Source organism: Corvus cornix, chromosome 7, assembly GCF_000738735.6.
Source record: "Corvus cornix cornix isolate S_Up_H32 chromosome 7, ASM73873v5, whole genome shotgun sequence".
Classification (NCBI taxonomy): Eukaryota; Metazoa; Chordata; class Aves; order Passeriformes; family Corvidae; genus Corvus; species Corvus cornix.
Window position 1 is genome coordinate 17,811,088 of NC_046337.1, and position 20,352 is coordinate 17,831,439.

General features: G+C 37.5%; 1 protein-coding gene across 3 annotated transcripts in view; it reads right to left on the reverse strand.

Annotated features, from left to right (window-relative positions):
• The window catches only part of FIGN (fidgetin, microtubule severing factor), a 106,228-nt gene that overhangs the window by 85,006 nt on the left and 870 nt on the right, over positions 1-20,352 (reverse strand). Inside the window, exons 1-2 of one of the 3 annotated variants that reach the window (XM_039555230.1) lie at positions 19,751-20,082; positions 18,790-18,959 (exon numbers count right to left, since the gene is read on the reverse strand). The exons of 1 other annotated variant lie outside the window; for it this stretch is intronic. In XM_039555230.1, the coding sequence (XP_039411164.1) occupies positions 18,790-18,814 (25 nt within the window). In that variant the 5' untranslated portion in view covers positions 18,815-18,959; positions 19,751-20,082. Of the gene's footprint in view, positions 1-18,789; positions 18,960-19,750; positions 20,083-20,352 lie in introns of those variants that run through there. One more of the 3 variants, XM_039555232.1, reaches the window with a different exon arrangement.

Sequence of the window (20,352 nt, forward strand, 5' to 3'; positions counted from 1 at the left end):
TGCTTTTTACACCAGGGAATTGTGTTCTCTAACCTATTCCCAGTTTGCTTACAGATGCATATCTGTACAAGCCTTTATAACTAGTCATTAAAAAAATAAATAAATAAAAATAGAAGTTTATCACATAAATGGAACAGTTTGTAGGGGAAAAACTGTGATTTCATTTAAAATAAAATTTGATTTCACTTCTATGATTACACATAACTAGCATAGTAAAAGCTGTGCTGAAAACTTATCATCTTAGTGCTTCCTTCAGAAAAATAGATTAGGTATTACTAAAAGAATTTTTAAAAAAGAAAAATGGTATTTCGAGCTTGTATGAAAATTCCTATTGTCCCAAAATGCTTGTTTCACAGTCAATTAATTTAAGAACATATTATTCAGGAAAACATTAATAAAAAAGAAATCTATTCACTGAGAAAAAATGTAAATGGCCATTGCAAATAGAAAATGCTTGATGTGCAACTGAAAATCTTTTGTCACATTTATTCCAGCCTTTATGTCTATATCTGAAATTTGTCAGATTTTATCCTAAAGCAAATGACCTCTCCTACATTTACCGAAGGAATACAAGTCCTCTCCTGCTTACAATTGTTAATTGAGCCTGTCTGCTACAGCTTCTCTTTCCTCTCCAAATAAGCCAGGATACTTGTTTTACATATTTACTGCCAAGCACTTCAACAGTCCTCTATTTTATTATAATACTGGTGTCCCCCCAACCCCCCCCCCCACCCCCACAACTCCTTCTGGAAGATTTTTTTATTTTTTTAATGTACAGCAAATAGTTAAAGCTGCAATCCAATAAAGCATCTAAAATGCCTAGTACAAGAAGAGGTTTTTCCCCCTCCCTTCATGGACTCAAGTCCATATTCTGAGTAGTATAGCCAATTTTCATATTATTTTTACATAAATGCTAGACAAGCATGTCTGCATTGCTAACCTGGATCATGAAGATGAGAGTGCACAGAATGTACGTGTGCATATGTGCACGTGCATAAACATTTTAGTGGCTGGTCCACCATTTCAGTTCTATTTTACTAGTAAAGTACTGTATACAAATATGTGAATACTTCCCAGTAGAAAAATATATCTACAGGATTTCAGATTACATCAAATCATAAAGCATCTTGTCCCTCAAATCATAAATGCCTTAGCAGAATAAAACAAAACAAAGCTCTATTTAGGCATTGCCTTTAAATGTATTGTTCCAGCAAAATCAGATTTAATTAGACAAATAGCATTTTAAAGGCTACCGCTTTGTAACATGGTACTCTTGAAAATGATGGAGGGTTGCAAGTGAAAACACTACTCTCATTTAGCTCTGTGGTTAAAAAAAAAAAGCAAAGATTACACTTATACATGCTACACATTTTTTTTTCTTTTTTTTCTTTATTATGGATTGAGACAATGGGGAAATCTTATGTCTTCACAACAGTTCCAAGGCCATACTAATCAGGTGTAATTTTTAATAAACACTGACTGTTTGGTGCTCATTCGAGGTATTTCATTAGGAGGTTATTCATTTAAAATAAATGTTTCAACCACATCAAGCTGTAACCTTTCTTGAAATGTAAATGAATGGTTTAAATGAGAAGATTAATAAAGAAGGGATGTTCCAATTCCAAGCATGGCATGCTATGTATTTTTAAATTTGTCTATGCCAGATGCTGTCAGTCAGAACAAAAAACTGTCCAAGCAGACAATCTGTGCGTCTGAATGTTGATCATGTTGGAAAGTAAAGGGGGAGGGGAGAGAGAGTGTGTCAAGGATTCATGGTCCTTCATCTTTGCAGTAGAGCAAACACGTCTCTCAGTATAACGACAGACAGCTGCTTCCACTTTCTAATGTGCCCTAACTTAGATCACTGAAAGAATTGTCAGCACTCAGAGAAACACACAAAGATAACACAGCCAGCTGCCATGAAGGGGGAAACAGCACAGCTCAGAAGAAATGGGATTTGTTCCATTTGCATGATGCTGGCTCCCTTGGGCCCCTTTCTTTCAAATCCAAAGCACAAAAGACAACACTTAACATATTTGCTTAAAGATGACAACCTCATGTTGATTTCATTTGGATGTAACAGTGTCAGGATTACAGATATAAGAATATATTATATCTGTAACGGAGACTGACAAATGTATCCATCAGTGAAACTGTCTGATTCATCTGCTTATACAGCCATTTTACCATCCCAAGGGTGCCATCTAAGTAGTAACTTTAGAAGACTGAAGGTCTAATTTTATTACACCACATTTCAACCTACTAAACAATATTATTTCTAAAATAGATCATTTTTATTGGAAGTCTCCCTGATGAAAATCCAGTAGACACCAGAGAATTTATGAACTGTATGGGTCCTTTGAACTCAATATACTGCCCATTTTAAGCAACTTTCTTTACACACAATCAAAACCTAAACTCAAGTAATTGAAATTGAATTAAAACAGAGATAATAATGGTGCCTATTTTAATATTACATCATAGTCTGTTGTTATTTGAATGTCTGCTGATTGGCAGTCCATCGCTTTTTAGAGTGCTTCTTGTTACAGTTCTGTATCAATAAAAGACTTTCTCCAGTAGAAAAACTATGATTAATTTTTTTTTTTCAATATACTTTGACCAGCTACACAACCTAATTTTTGCTTGAGGTTTTCACTGGGCACTCCAAAAGTCACGTGGAAATGACTGAAAGCCGAATACATTCCTCATCACATTGCACTCAGCTGCAGAAACAGAAAACCAAACTAAAGGGTAAAGATTTGCAAGATCCCCTGTCAGCACAGTTTTGTGGACCAGCCTCTTTTTTAATCAGATGAAACAATTAGGCCATGGTCAGACTCTCTCTAGTTTCAAATGCATTACACTGAACTGTCTGACAGCATAAGTATCCCCCCAACACCACCAAATGACTCTGCATAATGCTCCCTACTTTAACTGCTTTGTCTAGAGGAACTCGAAACTGCTTGTTGCTATCTGCTGCCACCAAGAACTGCACTGTAATTCACTAGATTGAAGTTGTTTTGTAAAATGGAGTTAACTGCTGTACGTGGAATTTCAGCACAGCAGATGGTTACCAATCATTATTTTCAATTTGTTTAGTTTCAAGCAATGGGGCTGTTTGGGAGGAGCAGTAAGGAGGACAGGAATGGAGAGAGCAGCGAGGTTAGATGCACTGGCTTGCAATGCAAGCAGTGCTAGATGGCATAGCATTAAAAGGAGGGAAAAAAGGTCTCTACTCAGAACTGCAGCACAGCTAAACAACAAAAAAACAATTTTAAAAAATGGGAATGGATAAAACCAGATTTTATATACAACTATGGACAAAAAAATGAAGAACACAACATTTGAAAGGGGGGCCAATCTATCAGTCTCTGGTTCAAGAGTTACCTTACATTTTAAATATTGGAAATGGACTTGAAAGTTTCCAAAGGTAAATTGTCTCTATTCATATTTTGCCATCATTCAAATTTGAATCATGCTCCAGTATAAGTGGTTCAGTTGTTGAACTGGAAATGGAAAAGGGACCATTTATGCACAAGTGCACATGACCAGAAATTAAGCTGTAAATATCTGGGCTGGGCCATTATTGTAGTCAAGAAACATCTGGGGCTGAAGCCGAGGCTAGGCCCCACTCCTTCTGTGTTCATGTAATTGCTTGGATGATTTATAACTTAGTGTCTATTAAAAATGATTTAAAGAGAGATTTGGAGCCTGAATTTTAAAATCAAGATGGCTTTGCTCATGCTTTCATTTGTTCAGGAGCAAAAAAAGAAAAATCCTTTGCTGTTCTTCTCCCCTGTCCTATGTTTAAGAGGTACAATGTTCCACCACAAGGACAAAATTCACATTTTTCTAAATTCAGACCAAAGACATGACACATACACTTCCAGCAACCAAAGTCAGTGACCTGTCATTCAGCTTACATTGTTGCTTGGTGCTTTAATATTCCCCATGAAAATTGACTCTGAATTATTTTCCCAGCATAACTTTATTTTTTCTTTTTAAATCCTATAAACTGTATCAATACATTCACAGCATATTCATTTGTTCCTGCTGTTTTGAACCATCCATGAGTCAGCTAGCTCTGCCTGCCACCATGATGCCACAGGTGGTATGGGCAGAGGCTCTCCAGCAGGCATCCCACCGGAACCCAGAAGGGACCACAGGCACTGCATCCCTTCTGGGGACATTTCTGGCTCCAGGACTTGCTTGCTTCCCCCTGATAACTTCAACACAGCCTGATTTTGTTTTGCCTTTTAGAACAAGCTGTAAAAGCCACAAATTTGATAGGGTGGAAGAGAAAGGCCTACGGTATTTGGGTTTGGAGGACAACAGTAAGGGATACACTTGGACAATAACAATCCTCTACCAGCAGTTATCAAAAAAAGAGTGGTCCCTACCAGGCAGAACAGCAGGGCCAGTGTCTGACTGTAAACAACTCTGTCAACAAAAATCTTGGTTATTTAAGACTGAATAGATACCCTAACTATATTTCCAACCTATTTCCATGACGGCCAAAGCTTACTTTAAGAGTACACCTAACCCTGCAGAGATTAGGTTTGTAAAGGAGTTGACCATGACACCCTCCAGGTGTTACACCTCCTTTCTTTATTGAGGTTTCGGTACGTTCGGCAGTTTTACTGCAGAGCTGCACCCCACAACACAGAAGGAAGAACCAAGTTTGCAAACCTGGGTGTGTGCCAAGGTTGAAGTGACACACTAGTGACTGTCTCAGTCCCCTGGGAAAAAGAGGATTAGATGAATCACAAAACAATGTCACAGTTACTTCTCCAGTTAGTTAACTGTCTGTTGGTCACAGGTGATGAAGACATAAAAGTTTGACCTAGCACTTCCACAGATTTTACTCTGTCTTGGAAATTTTCCCCCTGCATCTCCATAAACTGTCATTATACTTAGACTAACAAAAACTCTGACATTTTGAAGCAATGAAAAACTTTGGAAACGGGATTGCTTCAATCTGGGAACATACTACCTAAATATTCTAAACTGTTCACAGGTTGTTGTCAAACTTCCCCAACAAAACTTGGTCAAGTACCACCCATAAGGCAGATACCATACACTTCATATACCAAACAACTTTTATTTTAATTATTTTTGAAGAAAAGGTTAGGAAAAATGGGAACTGAGCATAGCAAGGTAACCTACAAAATAAACAAGGCCACAACCTTCCTCTGTTTTTATGTTGCACAGAAATGTAGAAACCCAAAAATGAAGTAAAGCTTCATTAAATTTGTAGCTAAAATGCTGTATTCGTGCAATTTCTCAAGTAGAAATTGCCCATCTTATACCACTACACTTTTAAGTAAAGTTGTCTAAGTGGTTAATGACACTCTGTGCAATGAATTTTTCTTAAATATGCATTTCTCCCTTAATATACACTCTTAGAACAAAACTGAACTATGGATTGGGGGATGTCTTTATTTCTGGTGTCAAATCCAGAAATACTTGTTCATTTCATTCTACATCAGTAGATCTAAGGAAAATTTGAAGTAGACTATCAGATTAATTTGAATTATTGAAAACCTGATTGCTAATAGTGATATACTAGAGAATCACAGTGAACTGGAGAACAAGTATGACTTCACATAAATATCAACATTAGTAACATTAATCTATAAGAGAATAAAAACCTCACATGTCACAAAAGAAAAGGGTTGAGCAATTGAACCTAGGCGACTGGAGCACCGTTAACTGAGTTTAATCCCACCTGGATTATTTATTATCCAGATTTTAGTACATAATAAATTTTAGTACTTAATTGTGGAAGTCTCAAATACTCTGCACTGGCTTCTGTAGTCTTTACTACAGCAAAGAGCAGTGCATACCTGAAGAAATGTTTCTACCAGGTGAAGAAATATCTGCAAGTGAGCAATATAGTGGATTTGAGTCTACTTTCATAAAGATCACCACTAGGGGAAAAAAAAAAAAAAGCAAATACAGAAACATTCCCCAGATTAAAGAAGGTAAAAGAAAATAAAAGAAAATCACTTACTGTAGCAAAACTCCAGGAATAATGAGGAATACAGAGATTTTTTAATGCAACACAAACAGAATTCTCTTAGTAGGTGCCAGCATTAAAACTTTGTGCAGATGATTGTGCGGGTGAGGAGATTACTGCTGTGCCCCATAGAGGCTGGATGTCTGGCCAAGGAACTGTTCAGCAGCTACAAAATACAGAGGAAGCTACCAGCACTAGATCTGTAAGCAGTACTTATTCTTTTTCTTTTTTTTTAAAGCATATTTTATGTACTCTAATACACTGTAAGCATTAATACAGCAAACCAAACCTCTAAAGGATTCCTGTCAAGTATAAATACATGCATAAACACAAGATATAATTGAAAAAGTCTTTGCTTAATGAGCTCATGGGTGCTTTGGCACAGTGCATAAAATGTAGATTTGAAATTTTAAGATGATACACCAATTCCCATAGTTGAACTTCGGAATCAACATAAGGAAATAAAATCTATTCAACATCAGTTCAGTAAGTTACTCTAACATGAAGATACACCCTACAAATAAAAACAATGAATTTTTTTATCACCCCCCAGAGTACTCATGAAGTGTGGATATTTTTAAAGGCAAAAACATCTCAGGGTAAAACCAGGGTCAAATTTTGCATTGGCATAAGTAATATGCTCTAATATACCTAGTCAATCATATACTAGTTGAAACACAGTCCACAGAGCACTTAATAGCTCAGCCCAACAAACATATCACCAAGCAGAATTTGGTGCACAAATGCAAATGAATAGATTTTTTTTTCCTTAAATCATACATGATTTTTATCCTTATTATCTTACTACCAACAGCAAGTAAGTCGTATTACAGCTAACTAGGAAACTTTCTTGCTTGAAATCCAGCACTGAATTTCCCATACCATTTCATACACTAGTAAATTATATTACAACATAACAGAAATCCCTCCTGAAAACACTTATCCTATAAGAAACACGCATGTGCAAGGTTTCACCCCCTTCAGTGCCTTCTTACCACATAATGAACATATTAATAGCTATCTAGTTCTTGCTTACAAACTCTAGAAAATATCCCAATTTGATATCGGGTTTTTTTCTGTTTGATATAGTAAAAAGAAACACTAGACGAAAAGTAGTTATTTCTCCTCTAAATAGTTAAATGGTAAGTTAATATCTTTCATGAAAACTTCATTATTGCAACGACACAATACTACCGAGCCTATTCATACTTAATTTTCTTGTAGAAATTACATTATACAACATGGCATATAATCGGTTCTGAGTGGGGGTAGGAGAGAACCAGTCGTTAACTACGACTAAAATTACCAGTTTTCCAGTGCAGTTGTCTTCTAATTAAATTAAGTGTAGGGCATGGTCATTGAGATATGCTATAATGATTTGCTTGGAAGTATTTTTCCCTTTTGGTCCCCCCCCCCCCCCCCATCAGAATACCTTACACCTTTCAAAACTAGAACATCGTAGTGGAGGGGGGGGCAGTGCTTTTGGCAGATACCATGCCAAGGCATGTATTACTCACCATCCTTCCACCCACAGTCAGGAATGCAGCTCATCTATTTCTTAGCTCTTTCCACTAACTCAAATGCTCAATACTGCACCTCAATTGCTATTTCAAAAAGACAAGCTTCTTAATGACAAAGTAGGCTGCCATTTTATTAGCAGCAAAATAAATAAAACTGTAGTGCTCAATGCTGCATCAAGCTACAGTGATGCCTGTATGTACTCTCAGCTGTTAGGGATTACACCCAAACCCAGTTCTGCTCCAGGACAGCTTCCAGCTGAGTATCTGACAATGCCAGTACTGTACCCAGGAGCTGAGATCCAGAGAGCCTTGCGCCCCAGGAGCATAGTAAGTGGGCACAAGTTTCTCCTCACTTTACAGGTAGTATTTTCTATACGATCTGACTTAGAGAAGAAATAACTTATTACATCAGGGGCTCTTATCTTTACAATAAACAACTGCAGGTCACCTGGTAGCGGGCACAACAGATATTAAAGTGATTATAGCCTTGATCTTAGTCAGAAGATAGAATTACATATGTGTTGGTAGAGATGTCAGTAAAACCATGCAGAATGGCAGTTTTCTGTGTTTTAGAAGCTCACTATTTTTCTGTTTACTACATTTCAAATACAAAAGAGTTTCACAGTGGCAGGGTAAGACCAAGAAGCTGGGAATGGGGGGGGGGGGGGGGGGGGGGGGGCGCGGTGCTGGGGGATGCGGGGTGGAGAGAGAAGAGGGCATGGAATGGCTTTGAAAAGCCAGGAAGGAGAGATTCTGTTTCTCTGCAATGGGTTTGTATCAGCCAGGCTTAAATAATGGTATTGCAAATTAAGGCCCAGGGGAATTTGGAGTGTACAAGTAAGCTTTTGTTCTCCAAACCCCAAAAGGTATGTGGGAGATTCGGGGGTTTGTTTCCATTTAAATGGCATATGTATTCCTAAACAATAAGTTAAGCTATTTTGCTCTTTTTATTGTACAGCCTTGCTGATTCAGTACCTGTTAGGAAAGATACTATTCCCAACCAATATAGCAACCACTCTTTAAAGTAACAATTATCTGTTACTGTACTTATCACTTTCATTTACTTGCCTTCAGAACTTCTGAACAAGGAAGAAAGCAACAAATCTAATGTAATAAACCTCACAGGGAGTGGGGGAGGAGGATGGGAGATGGGGGAAGCAACAGATCGAAAGAAGAGTGCAGGTAGAAGTCATTTGAAGGGATGCAAGCTTTCCAGTGTAAACACAGAAGCTAATTAGTATGTTGTGATTTTAAAACATATTCTGTTATCAGAAAGCAAAATAGAAATCTGTACCATAACAAAAAAAAAAAAAAAAAAATCTTATGAAGTCTTTAAAGCAAGTGGACAAAAACGTAGGCACACACAGACAATACACCTCTACTGCCCCCGCCCCACACACATGTACAGATACAAAATTGGGTTAGTTTTCTGTAAATAGGCTTAGCTGCTGTAAATATATCTCAGGATCTTTCACACTGTAAGGTTTCTATACAAAACCAGTTTAATCTAAGTCCCTCTGATTATTATTAGAAACTCATTATTTGAGGACATCTATCTTTACAGTAACTATGCACCATTAAGGAGCACAATGCCCATAATTGTTTAAAAAAGCCATGAGGGGGAGGGGGAAGGGAAGAGGATCAGGAGGAGGGAGAAGATAACTAAGGGAGATTTTGCAATTAGAACAGCATCATCTACTCTGCATTTTGCCCCTTGGAACATCGACACAGTAACAAACAGTTTAAAGTTTCCTCTGCACAAAATCACAAATGAATCATTCCTTATACCGTTATTAATGCATGGATTTTTGTCCTGATGAATTTAAAATGTGTTTTTACAACCACCAGGAAAAATCAAAAGCTCTGTTTCTCCCATCATACAGCATTAATACCTCAAGACGGAGATTGGAGCATTTAAGTACAAAAAAAGCTAACACCTACCATTTTCTGGGGAAATTCCTTAGAACACCTAGCTTCTAAGATATGTTGCAAACCTGCGTATCGAAAGTCAATAGAAATTGCAGGGACTCAGTGCCTCTGATAACCAAGCACCCAAAAGTGGAAAGCTGAATCGCACTTGCTGAGATGCAATACTATTCGTGATGTTATCTCAGCCACTCAGACCCTTCAAGCTCAAACTGCAGCTGTTGTAATGCTCTGAAACAGAGAGGAACAGTAACTTTAGCCAAAAAGGACTTGACTGTCATGAATGAAAGTAGTGAATTCTACAACCTCTACGCAGATGACATCCTGGGGAAGTGGGGGTGGGGTGGTGTTTGCTAATTACTCAATAACAAAACATCTTTCCTTAATTAGTGGTGAAAATTATTACTCCAAATAAATACTAGTGTCAATTTGTTATTCTGTACCGTATGGATAACATATCACAGTATAACTCAATATTTCTAACTAGTGAATACTTTTAAAATGTCATGTATTAAGGCACTGTATATTCACAGTCTCTATAAGCACATGATGAGATATATTTTACCAATATCTAACTTCAAAAAACAAAGGCTTCTGATATTTACTGAACCACGTGTTTCAACAAACATGTCCTCTGAATTTAAGGTGTGCCTTTGATATGACTGCCACATTGACAAATGCTAGGGGCCAAATAATGACAAGTGCTTCATACTCCTCATTACATAGGATTTACTGACATTAATCTGAATAACAGTGCTTGATGGGATGACTATGGTATCAACAAAATTCATGTTACTACTAAAGTTTTTAAACTGAAAGTGGAAATATAAATCAGTGTTGTAGAATAAAGAATGCCTAGACAGGACAGGAGTATGAAATACAATGAATGAAAGTCAAAGAAGAAGATGAAAATCAATGGTTAAAAAAGGTTAATTGCTTCATGAACAGTTTCCAAAATATACTTATTACAGCTTTTATTGAAGGTAAAGAGCAAGAAATAAAAAATTATCAGAAATTCTATGAACACATGAAAAATTATTGTCTTTAAAATGGAATATCTGCTTATTTATAGTATGCTCAATACAGTATCACTGTAGTTATGAAGTTAATATAAAGCCTTATAATATAAAGATCCAACATTAGTAAACACAAAACCACTTAATTTTGTAAATCAAGTCTTCGTTTAGCTGAAGAGTTAATAAATTTAGTCTCCTTCCATACTAAAAAGAACTGCATGCTGATGGTTTAAATTTGATGAATTTTAAATCCAGCAATTTTCTGACTGAATGGAGATATTCAGTTCACAAATTATCACAGGTAACTTTAAATCTATATTTTTATAAAAAACAACACAGACTGTTTTAATTTAAATTTCTCTACTTTAGTAATGCAGATGACCTATTGATTAAGCTTAAAGATCTTCAGCAAACTCCAGATGTATATTAAATAAAACAATTTCATAGAGTGCAAAACAAATTAATAAAAACATTGTCCAAACTGAGTTTTCATACAGCCACACTGCACTGTTATTTTAGAGCTGCAAGGGGAAACAGAATTGTATCCACATACTAAGAGTATATTTCTACAATACTGTATGTAGTCATGTGGTCCACAAATGCCAACAACAAGGGACTGAAAATAGGATCAATTCTTTTCTTTCTCAGAAACAATCTTGTAAGCATCTGAGTTCCTAAAGACATAAAAGAATAGCTACTTTTCTGAGATCTTTTGATATTGCTCTTCATGGTGGAGCTATCCACAAGTGATGGGAAAGATCTCTTTTGAAAGTAAATGGCGCTCCTTCAAATGTGTTCAGAAACATCTTTGCTGTTCCTTTCTCTGTTTCTCAAGTCTAACTTGAAAAAGATGCTTGATTTTTTTAAATTTGGTTTAGGTATCACAATGGGATACCTAATATCAGTCAGTGCTTGCAAACCTTATTCTTCCAGCATAGAATCTAGCTGTTTCTTTCTCTGTGTCAACACAGGAGGCTGAAGTAATCAGACAGGTCTAAAGAAGACAGAGGATGTTAACCTGCACTTCCTCAGAATCTGTGATGAGTAGGTTCATACTTTCAACATGACCACACTGAGCCATAAGGCATATAAATAACTACTTTCACCTAAAAGCACAGCTATCAGAGCAGTTTGTACAGCAGGGCTGCCAGTTCATAGTATTTTTAATGTCAATATTGATACTACTGTCATGGATTAATAATTTCTGCATATAATTTTATCATTCCCATCCACCCTCTGCTGTTGTTCAGTAATACAAAGTAATTGTTGGCTCTTCCCCTCACCATGTCTCCAGAAGACAAGCACACAAGATCAGTTGTACTGTCTAGGAATATCTTTGCAGCACTACAGTTTTCAGTTTTATTAAGTGACAATTCAAGCTCACTGTATAAACGCTTTTTTATTAATGACTTGCTTGCATGTTAAAATGGAGGATACAGAAAGGCAAAAAGGTCTCAGATGAAAATAGGGATGGTATTTCCAACATATTAAAAGGCAAACAGCAGTTGTCCTAAATCAGGCAAAAAAACCCCAAAACAACTTGAATGAAAACATGAAGATACATTCCTGCCACAAACCTCTGTGACCCACCTGGTTCAGCCCTTTCTCCCATCTCCTCTCAATATTCATTTTCAAATTCCCTTCAGATTAGCAGGAGTTATGCAAACATGCATTAATATGTCCCTTAAGCATTTTATCACACTAAAGAAAACAAAAAGTTCAATTGTGACCTGTACTAGGAAGTCATTCATTCAGATTCTGCTTAATTAGATGTGAGACCACTATCTTAGTTCATGAAGTTTGACAACAGTATGCTCTTACTGCTAAAGTATTAACACAAGTAAGATACATATTACTCAAACCAATTTATCATCACCAATCTATAACCAGCTTAACACATGCACACTTTCTAAAATATCACACAAAATAAACTGTGGCATACATCTTCATATATGGAGCAATTCACCAACAGAAAGTGAGCCATATGCTTTAACAAAGAGTACATGACATACTAAAAGCAGAATACAAAAGGGTTAAAAACAGATAACAAAAAGTCCAAGTAATACATGATTTCAAGGAATCTGGAACAAAAATGTACTTACATTACCAAAGTTTGTTATCATATCAAAATAATCTCAGCATTTTTGTCCACATACCTTTCAGGGTATTTGAAATTTAACTAACAACACGCTAGCAGTAGCTACACTGTAAAAGAACTGAGAAAAGAGTTTCTCAGTTACAGTTAAATAATATGATTGGTAATTGCTATTTCAGTATTTCACGGCATATCAGACCACACACTTAATAGACTATTATAAAAACAAAACATTTTAAAAATCAGCCAGTGACATGACAGTCATCTGCAGTTGCATTATTTTTAATTATAGCCAAGACACATGAAACTTTTTCCCCTCTGCAGAAAAATGGTTTAAAGAACAAAGTTTTAGTCCATTATTCAAATAATGTATGGTTGTTCTTTCTATTATAAAAATACAATAGCTTTTGTAGTAAGGAGTGTTGCTTATATGATTAAAGAGTTAGTTAAGTGTTATGAGATGTTTGACAGGTACTGTTCCAAGCACTATCGGAACAGACACACAATACTGTTATTACCATTCTGTGTGTGCCGATACCTCATAGCAACAGAGCTCGGCAAAACGAAAGCAGAGACTCCACATTTTCATCACTGCAGACATCTCCGTATGCCCCTCATCAGTGGTGCTTTCTGCAGATTACACTTTTTCATATCCTTCCCATTCTCAAACTGACCTGTAAAAGCCCAATCTCTCCCCACGTCTCTCAAGATTTTGGTAACCACGATTGACCAACTATTTCTGTTTCCATTTTCCCTCACTTGTCACACAGCGGGGCCAACCCCAACAGGTATTTAGAAGCAATCGTAGTGAAGTCCACTTGTGCTTAAGAGATCGCTGCAAATATAATCTTCTAAGAAACATTTATATATATATATATATATATATATATATATATATATATATATATATATATTCTCTTCAACATGCCAATCAGGGGGGTGGCAGGTACAATTATTAAAGAACTGAAACACTTAGGTTTTCTGTGACCTCCATTACACCTCCAGTGTAGGATCCTCTGCTCCTTGAAGGCGAAGATTGTATTTGTCGAACCTACGGTAACATCTGGCAAGTGGTTTTCTCTGGTTTTCTCTGTTAGCTACCATCCTTTAAAGGAATACAGTTTCATCGGTTTCATTAAGGGAGATGTAAATATTGTTTTGATTGAGAGATTTATTTTTTACTTCTTTTTTTTTTTTTAAGAAAAAATAAAAATTGAATTATCTTAAGGAATTTTCTTTATACTCGCATTTCTCACACACTCTATAAAAATATCATTGACATAGGGTGAAAAGGTCGCATACCTCACCGAAATGGAGCCAAGTACTCCCGTAAGGTTTTTCACCTGGAAAATATCCCTGTAACTAATTCTATGTATTGGATTTTTTTAATTATTATTTTAGCAACAACAACAACAAAAAAAAAACTCTGGGCCTTTTCCCAGCCGAGAGTTCTCTGAAGTCATCTTTCCCATAAGGAAGATAAGTTTTCACTTAGAGGATAGCATCTCTAGCAGCAAGATTTTTATACTCTGCAACAATATCAGGGATACGCAATCCTGAATTTACAGCTCTTCAAATTGCTTTTATAGCTATACTATTCATTTTGGATCAGATGCTTATCTAAAATTCCATACATCCATAATATCTAATTTAAAACAGCTTCCAATGAGTCAAAGAACAGTACTGAGGGGAAAAAAAAAAAAAAAAGACAAGCCACCACAACGAAAACAAACAACAAGCAAACAAACAAACAAGCCACAGTGGTCCAGATTCTGGGAACTGTACATTATTGTATCTTTTTAAAGCCAAATATTTTTCACACCAGCTAAGGATTGGGCCCAATAGGCACAATTCCACTTCAAACTTCACTTTTTTCACCTCCATAGTACTGCTTCTCATCTGCTCTGTTAGTAACACGAGAATTTCTAATTAGCTTATTCCGAATTCTTTTACAGTTATTTTTATGTCTTATCAATACCTGAGAAGGAAAAAAAATGCTGATTTATCAATTAATCAAGCTTTATGGACATACGATATTCCTCAATACTTCAGAAATGTCTGCAGAACAATTTCCTCCAATCGTAAGATCAATGAATCAATGCAAAACCCCAGTAATTAAATTTATCAACTCAGTATCAATACAGCCAGCACTTTATGAAAGTATTGTGTGAAGTTTCTTCTGTTAACGGATATATTGATTGAGGGCAAAGAGCCAAATATTTCTATTATTAGATCTGGGGATGCAAGATCAAAACTCAGTCTGTTATAAACAACATACAAATGTTTCATATAGACAGATTTTATGCTGATTCTGTGCCATTAAACCCACCCCTAAAAAGCAGATAAGCCTTCTAATTGATGATTAAGACTACAGAAAGATCAGTCATTATATTCAATGCTTCTTATATGCATTCATTGAATAAACTTATTGACAGAAACCATACAGAATAATTTCCCTCTAGAAATTATATTTTAAAAAGAAACAGAGCATCTAAACAACAGCAGACTTCAAACCTTGTTCATGCAGCATAAAATAGCCTTATTAAATTTTGAAATTAAACCTTTATAGTTTGAAAGAGATTTTCTCCATTGTATATAGCAGTTATTAATAGAGAGGTGAAAAATAAAGCCTAAAGATGACATATCTAATAAGAGCCATAATAAAAACAAAACCAAGAAAACATAAACACCCTCCAAATGTTCTACAGATCAATTTTTAAAGGGCTAGTATACAAACTATTCCAGAATATATTTTTAGTTGCTATCCCTTATTACATACGCATAAGCAAGTAGGGCACAAAAGTTCATCAAGTGCCATCTTTCAGTTATAATAAAAAAAAGTAGCAGGGTTTTTTATATCAATAAAATAAAACACAAGAAATGTTTGTCTCTGCTTAACTATAAAAAAGCTTAAAGAACAGCTAATGACGTAAGACTCATCATTTTCTCCCATGAACTGTATGATGAAAATACCAATAACAATACAATCTTCATATTTCTAAAATGCTGCTAGAAGAAGCAAACATCCCTGTACTTCCACAATGTTGCAATAAATAAAAACAATTTGATCTAGTACTGAAGGTATCTTATTATGACGGGAGGAAATAACAACAAAACCTCCAAACCCACCAGATTCATGTAGGAGTCACATCCTGTTACAAACGTCAAACAACAATGAGCCTTTATTACCATGCTATGATTCCTTCATTTCAAACATGATTAATTAGCAAGTATAACACTCACCAAAACTCCCACCACGCTGCTGTTTGCTGCCTATTTTCAAATGGGTCTCTATCAAGTATTCATAAGCAGTGTTAGTCTCATTTACGACACTGAAGAAAAGAAGTCAAAGCATCCTGCTTTAAGGAAGATTTCACTTATACCCTAGCCTAGAAAAGCACAGAAACCAGAAACCCAACAACAACCAAACACCAAACCTCTGTTTCTTCAAAGGGATTCCTTGATAATCCAGACACAAACTTTATGCAAAATGAAGAACTTTTTTGTGAAGTTGCTAGACAATTTAGATGGTTGGAAACAGAGAAAGATAAAAGAGCAGTTTTAGACTTTGTTTTGGTCTGGTTTTTTTTACTTGCAACCTCAACTTTACACTCAATTTGAAATATACTGCTTCTGTTGAGAATGAAAGCATGGTTCATGTGCTAAAAATGGATAGAAAAAGAGAATCAGAAGGGGAAGACACACTTAACAGTACTCTTAACATGTTTTAAGCTATACAAACAGATACCTTCAAATGTACCTTACTTGCAATAAACATTACTTTGGCGGTAAAAGAAACTTTGCTTCACAGGGATGAGAGGTGGAAACTGAGATTACAAATAGAAGAAGAAGAAACAAGACTAAGTGGCGAGGAAAAAAATTGCCTTCTCAAGCTGAACTCTATAAATACCATCAGAAAGACAACAAAAAAGGTTCCATTTGGAAGCAACAGATGTATTCCTAAGCAAGAAAATATCCCCGATGAAATAATGCAGAGAGAGATTCATACAGACAGGATCTTCAGAAGCATGAAAAGAAATTGCCTGTGTGGCAAAGCTAAAGTTTCAATGTGAAAATAAAAATTAGGCAGAAGATCTGATACCTCCTTAGTTTACCAGCTCTTATATAAGAGATACTTGATGATTTTGTCATGCCCAGACCACAGCAATTTTTAAGTGCAAATCAGTCCTACTCTCTCCAGCTTTCTCAATTTTATAAAATTGGGATCAAAAACATCAAAGCAGCTTCCACTTCGGACCTAACTTTTAGAGGATCAATGTGACAAGTCACTGCTTGATAGATGTTTCTCTTGATAAACGACTTGTTCAAAAGAGACATTGTAGCTTTCATTTCCTGACCACAACACACTTTTAATTTGCAACAGCAGAGCTGCTCGAGTGTGACTAGTTCCCACTTTCCAGTCTTTCAGGACTGTGGCACTGTCAGGCCACATGCACGGGCAAAACAAAAACTCAGAAAGAGACGAATTTGCAGAAAGAATTTTAGCAAAACTTTTCCTCAAACAGGAACCTGATTATATTTGATTTCTCCTAACAGTGGGCTCTTAAAACCCCCTCCCAACCACCCCCAATCCCTAACATTTTAGGGAAGCAAGGAAAGAGAGAAGTCATATTGGAAATATATACTTAATCACCACAGAATATATATAGCTGCCTAATAGTATCATGTTTATTATCCATACATATATTACTGCTACTATAATTATTATTATTATCTGGGAATTGCATTTAACAGTCCAAGCCGTCCACACCATCAAATTTCAGCTCTCAGCATACTGTCCGATTCCCGATTTAAAATTTATAAATGTAATATCCTCCTCATCACAAGCAGCAGTCCAATCTGCTCTGAATATATATTACAGCTTTAACATCACAGAGGGAAATCTCCCATCTGGCAATCACATTTGCTCCAACAGCTCTAGGAAAAAAAAAAAAAGAAAGAAAAAAAAAAATGTTCTGCTCTCGCTTGCTTGTTCTCCTTAAAACATTTCTCAGAGCAAATTATGTGCATCTAAAATAAACAGTTGCCTTATTGATCGCTTCAAAGTCAACAAGTTCTAAATGCAAAATGCAATCAGATTATTCCCATCATATAGCACCTGGGATATGTTTAGCAATACAGTCACCTACAACATCAAAATAGGAGTGTACATTGTGCAACTGCTCTCTCAATTTCTTTCTTGCATTCAGATGCGTTATTACAAGTGATCATCAGCCACACACTCCAGACCTCCCCCTTATCCCAAACACACACACACACGCACGCACACACTCTCTCTCCTAGGGTCTCTCTCCATCCTTATTTGTTACTATCACACACAATTAAAAGTGAACATACCCCCTTTTTGGTTGCACAAAACAGACTAATAGTCACTTTTGTTGTTACTTCCTTAGCCCTAACTGCATACCTAGAGGTGCATCTACTGCACCACAAGGAGCTCTACTGAAATTCCCCATGCTCCATTTTATCTGACTTTTTTGGAGGAGGGGGCAGCATGGGGGGCTGGAGAGTGACCGTTAAAATGAAGCCAGTTTCAGCACCTGATTATTTCATTCTGTTAAGCATTGAGAGCAGAGCAGTGTGAACCAGACACTTGTAAACTGAGCATAAAATACTCCTCATTAAATCGTATTACGCATTCGGCCACAACAGTAATTTTGTTTGTTTACATGCAAAACATTCCCTCACTCCACATCAGTTAGAATCTCTAGCAGATGATTACGCTGAAAGTAAGAGAGGGAAAAGCAGCTGGAGTTTCAATAAATACTAAAAAAATACTAGTTTGCAAAAGGAAAAGATGCATTTTAGGCACGTATGTACGAGCACACAGATGTGTAGGTGTATCTATTCATTGCTACACGTTTTTGCCCTCTCCACTCCCCGAGTTTTACTAATTTACATACCATTGGAGTTCAGTGGTGTGTATAGTGCACTGCTGGTAACATGCAACTTCAGGTTTTACAACTGAGATCAATACAATGGACAAAACTAATGCCATAATCGAAGCAGAAACGACAAACAAATGATAGCAAGAGAAAAAAAATGCTTATATATACACAAGAAAATATACTATTAAACATTAGGTATTTATTACAAAATATTTGCATGCAGAGTCCTCGGTGCGTTATCATGCTATTTAAATCTGTCTTTGCTATTTAGATGCAAAGGAAGTAGATCCCAAAACGGACATACCATAAACACTGGTGCTACTGATCATTTCTTGCTGGCAGCACAAAAAGCTGAATTGGATTTTTCACAAGCAGGAATTCCAAAGGTTGCTTTTCATTAAAGCCACTTTTCCTCTCAGCTATCAAATGTCACTGCCTTGAAACGTGGGCCCTTTCGTCAGGTATTCATTTAACCTACATGCATATAATTAAGTGGGAAAGCAACATCAACAAAAAGGGGATCTCAGATCACAAGAGAAGAAAGAAAGGGGGAAAAAAAGCACATGACCAGGAATGCAAGTCCATGTCAATTTCACTCACTCCCATTGAAACTAACAAGAGCTCCAGGGAGGATAGTAATAGGATCAGTGGATTGTATATACCATTAAATTATACATCTTTCTCTCCCTCCTGAGCCAACAATACGCCCACCACGCTGTACCCCCTCCAAGATGATGTGCTTACATTTTACTGCAACAGCTCCTCTGACATATTCTTGCTCCCCCCACCTCCCCCCCCCCCCCCATCCAAGACACAGTAATTTAAACCTAACTTTTGTTTTGCGAGATTCTTATTTGCACTTATTTGGTCAGAAGTTAGTTGTCTCAAAGTCCAGACCCGCGTTACCTGCAGTTTATTATTTTCAAAGCAACTTAAAAATAAATCCAATTAAGAGGAGGAGGAGGAGGTGGGGAAGGAGCTTGCAATCGCGAACTCTTAATCTGCCTACTATTGTTGGCAATGATCAAGGAGGAAAAACCATGCACTGCGATTGTATATCTGTACTTTCCAGACTACGATCAGGCAAGCAGACCGGAGTGCTTAGTATCAGAAAACGACCGCAAATTAGGCAAAATATTTAGGGCACGAACAGGCGATTAATACGCGGCTGTCTCGGAGAGCTTTAAGATTTAATAAAATTTAAAACGATGGTAGGGAGACTGGGGCGGGGGGGGGGGGGGTGGGGGGGGAGAAGATCCTCTTACCTGGAGATTTGGTACAAGAACCCGATAGGTTAGAGTTGCATCGATCCGATGTGTTTGCTGATGAATGGGGGCTCGGGTTAAGTGAAGGTGCCTATGATTTGAAATCATTCCAAGTTTTTGAAGGGAAGACTGACTGCAGCCTCTGCCATGTTGGAATTTCAAACCCAAAACAGCTGCTTTGCAAGGAGCCAGCATGCCAGCAGCTGGACGCCTGCGCAGAGCGCCGCCGAGCCAAATTCAAATCACTTTCACGCGAAGAGCCAAAGATCAGTTTTCAAAGGGGGAGCGGTGCGGGGGGCGGGGGCGTTCCGCGGTCCTGCGCGCCGGGGCCGCCGCTTCCCGCGGGGGGCGGCGGGATGTCCGCGCCGCGGCTCCGCTCCCCGGGGTGGCGGGACGGGGGCAACGGGCAGCGGGCTCCCTCCGCGCCGGCGGCGGCGGGGCTCCCCTGAGGCGCGGCGGCGCGGGGCCGGGGCCTAGCGGCGGCCCGCACCCGCGGGGCAGGCGGGCGGGTTCCGGCGGCGGAGGTTCCTCCCGGCTGCGGCCGCCTGCGCTCCGCCGCGGCCGCCCCGCGTCTCCCCGCCTGGGGCCGGTGGGGTGTCCCG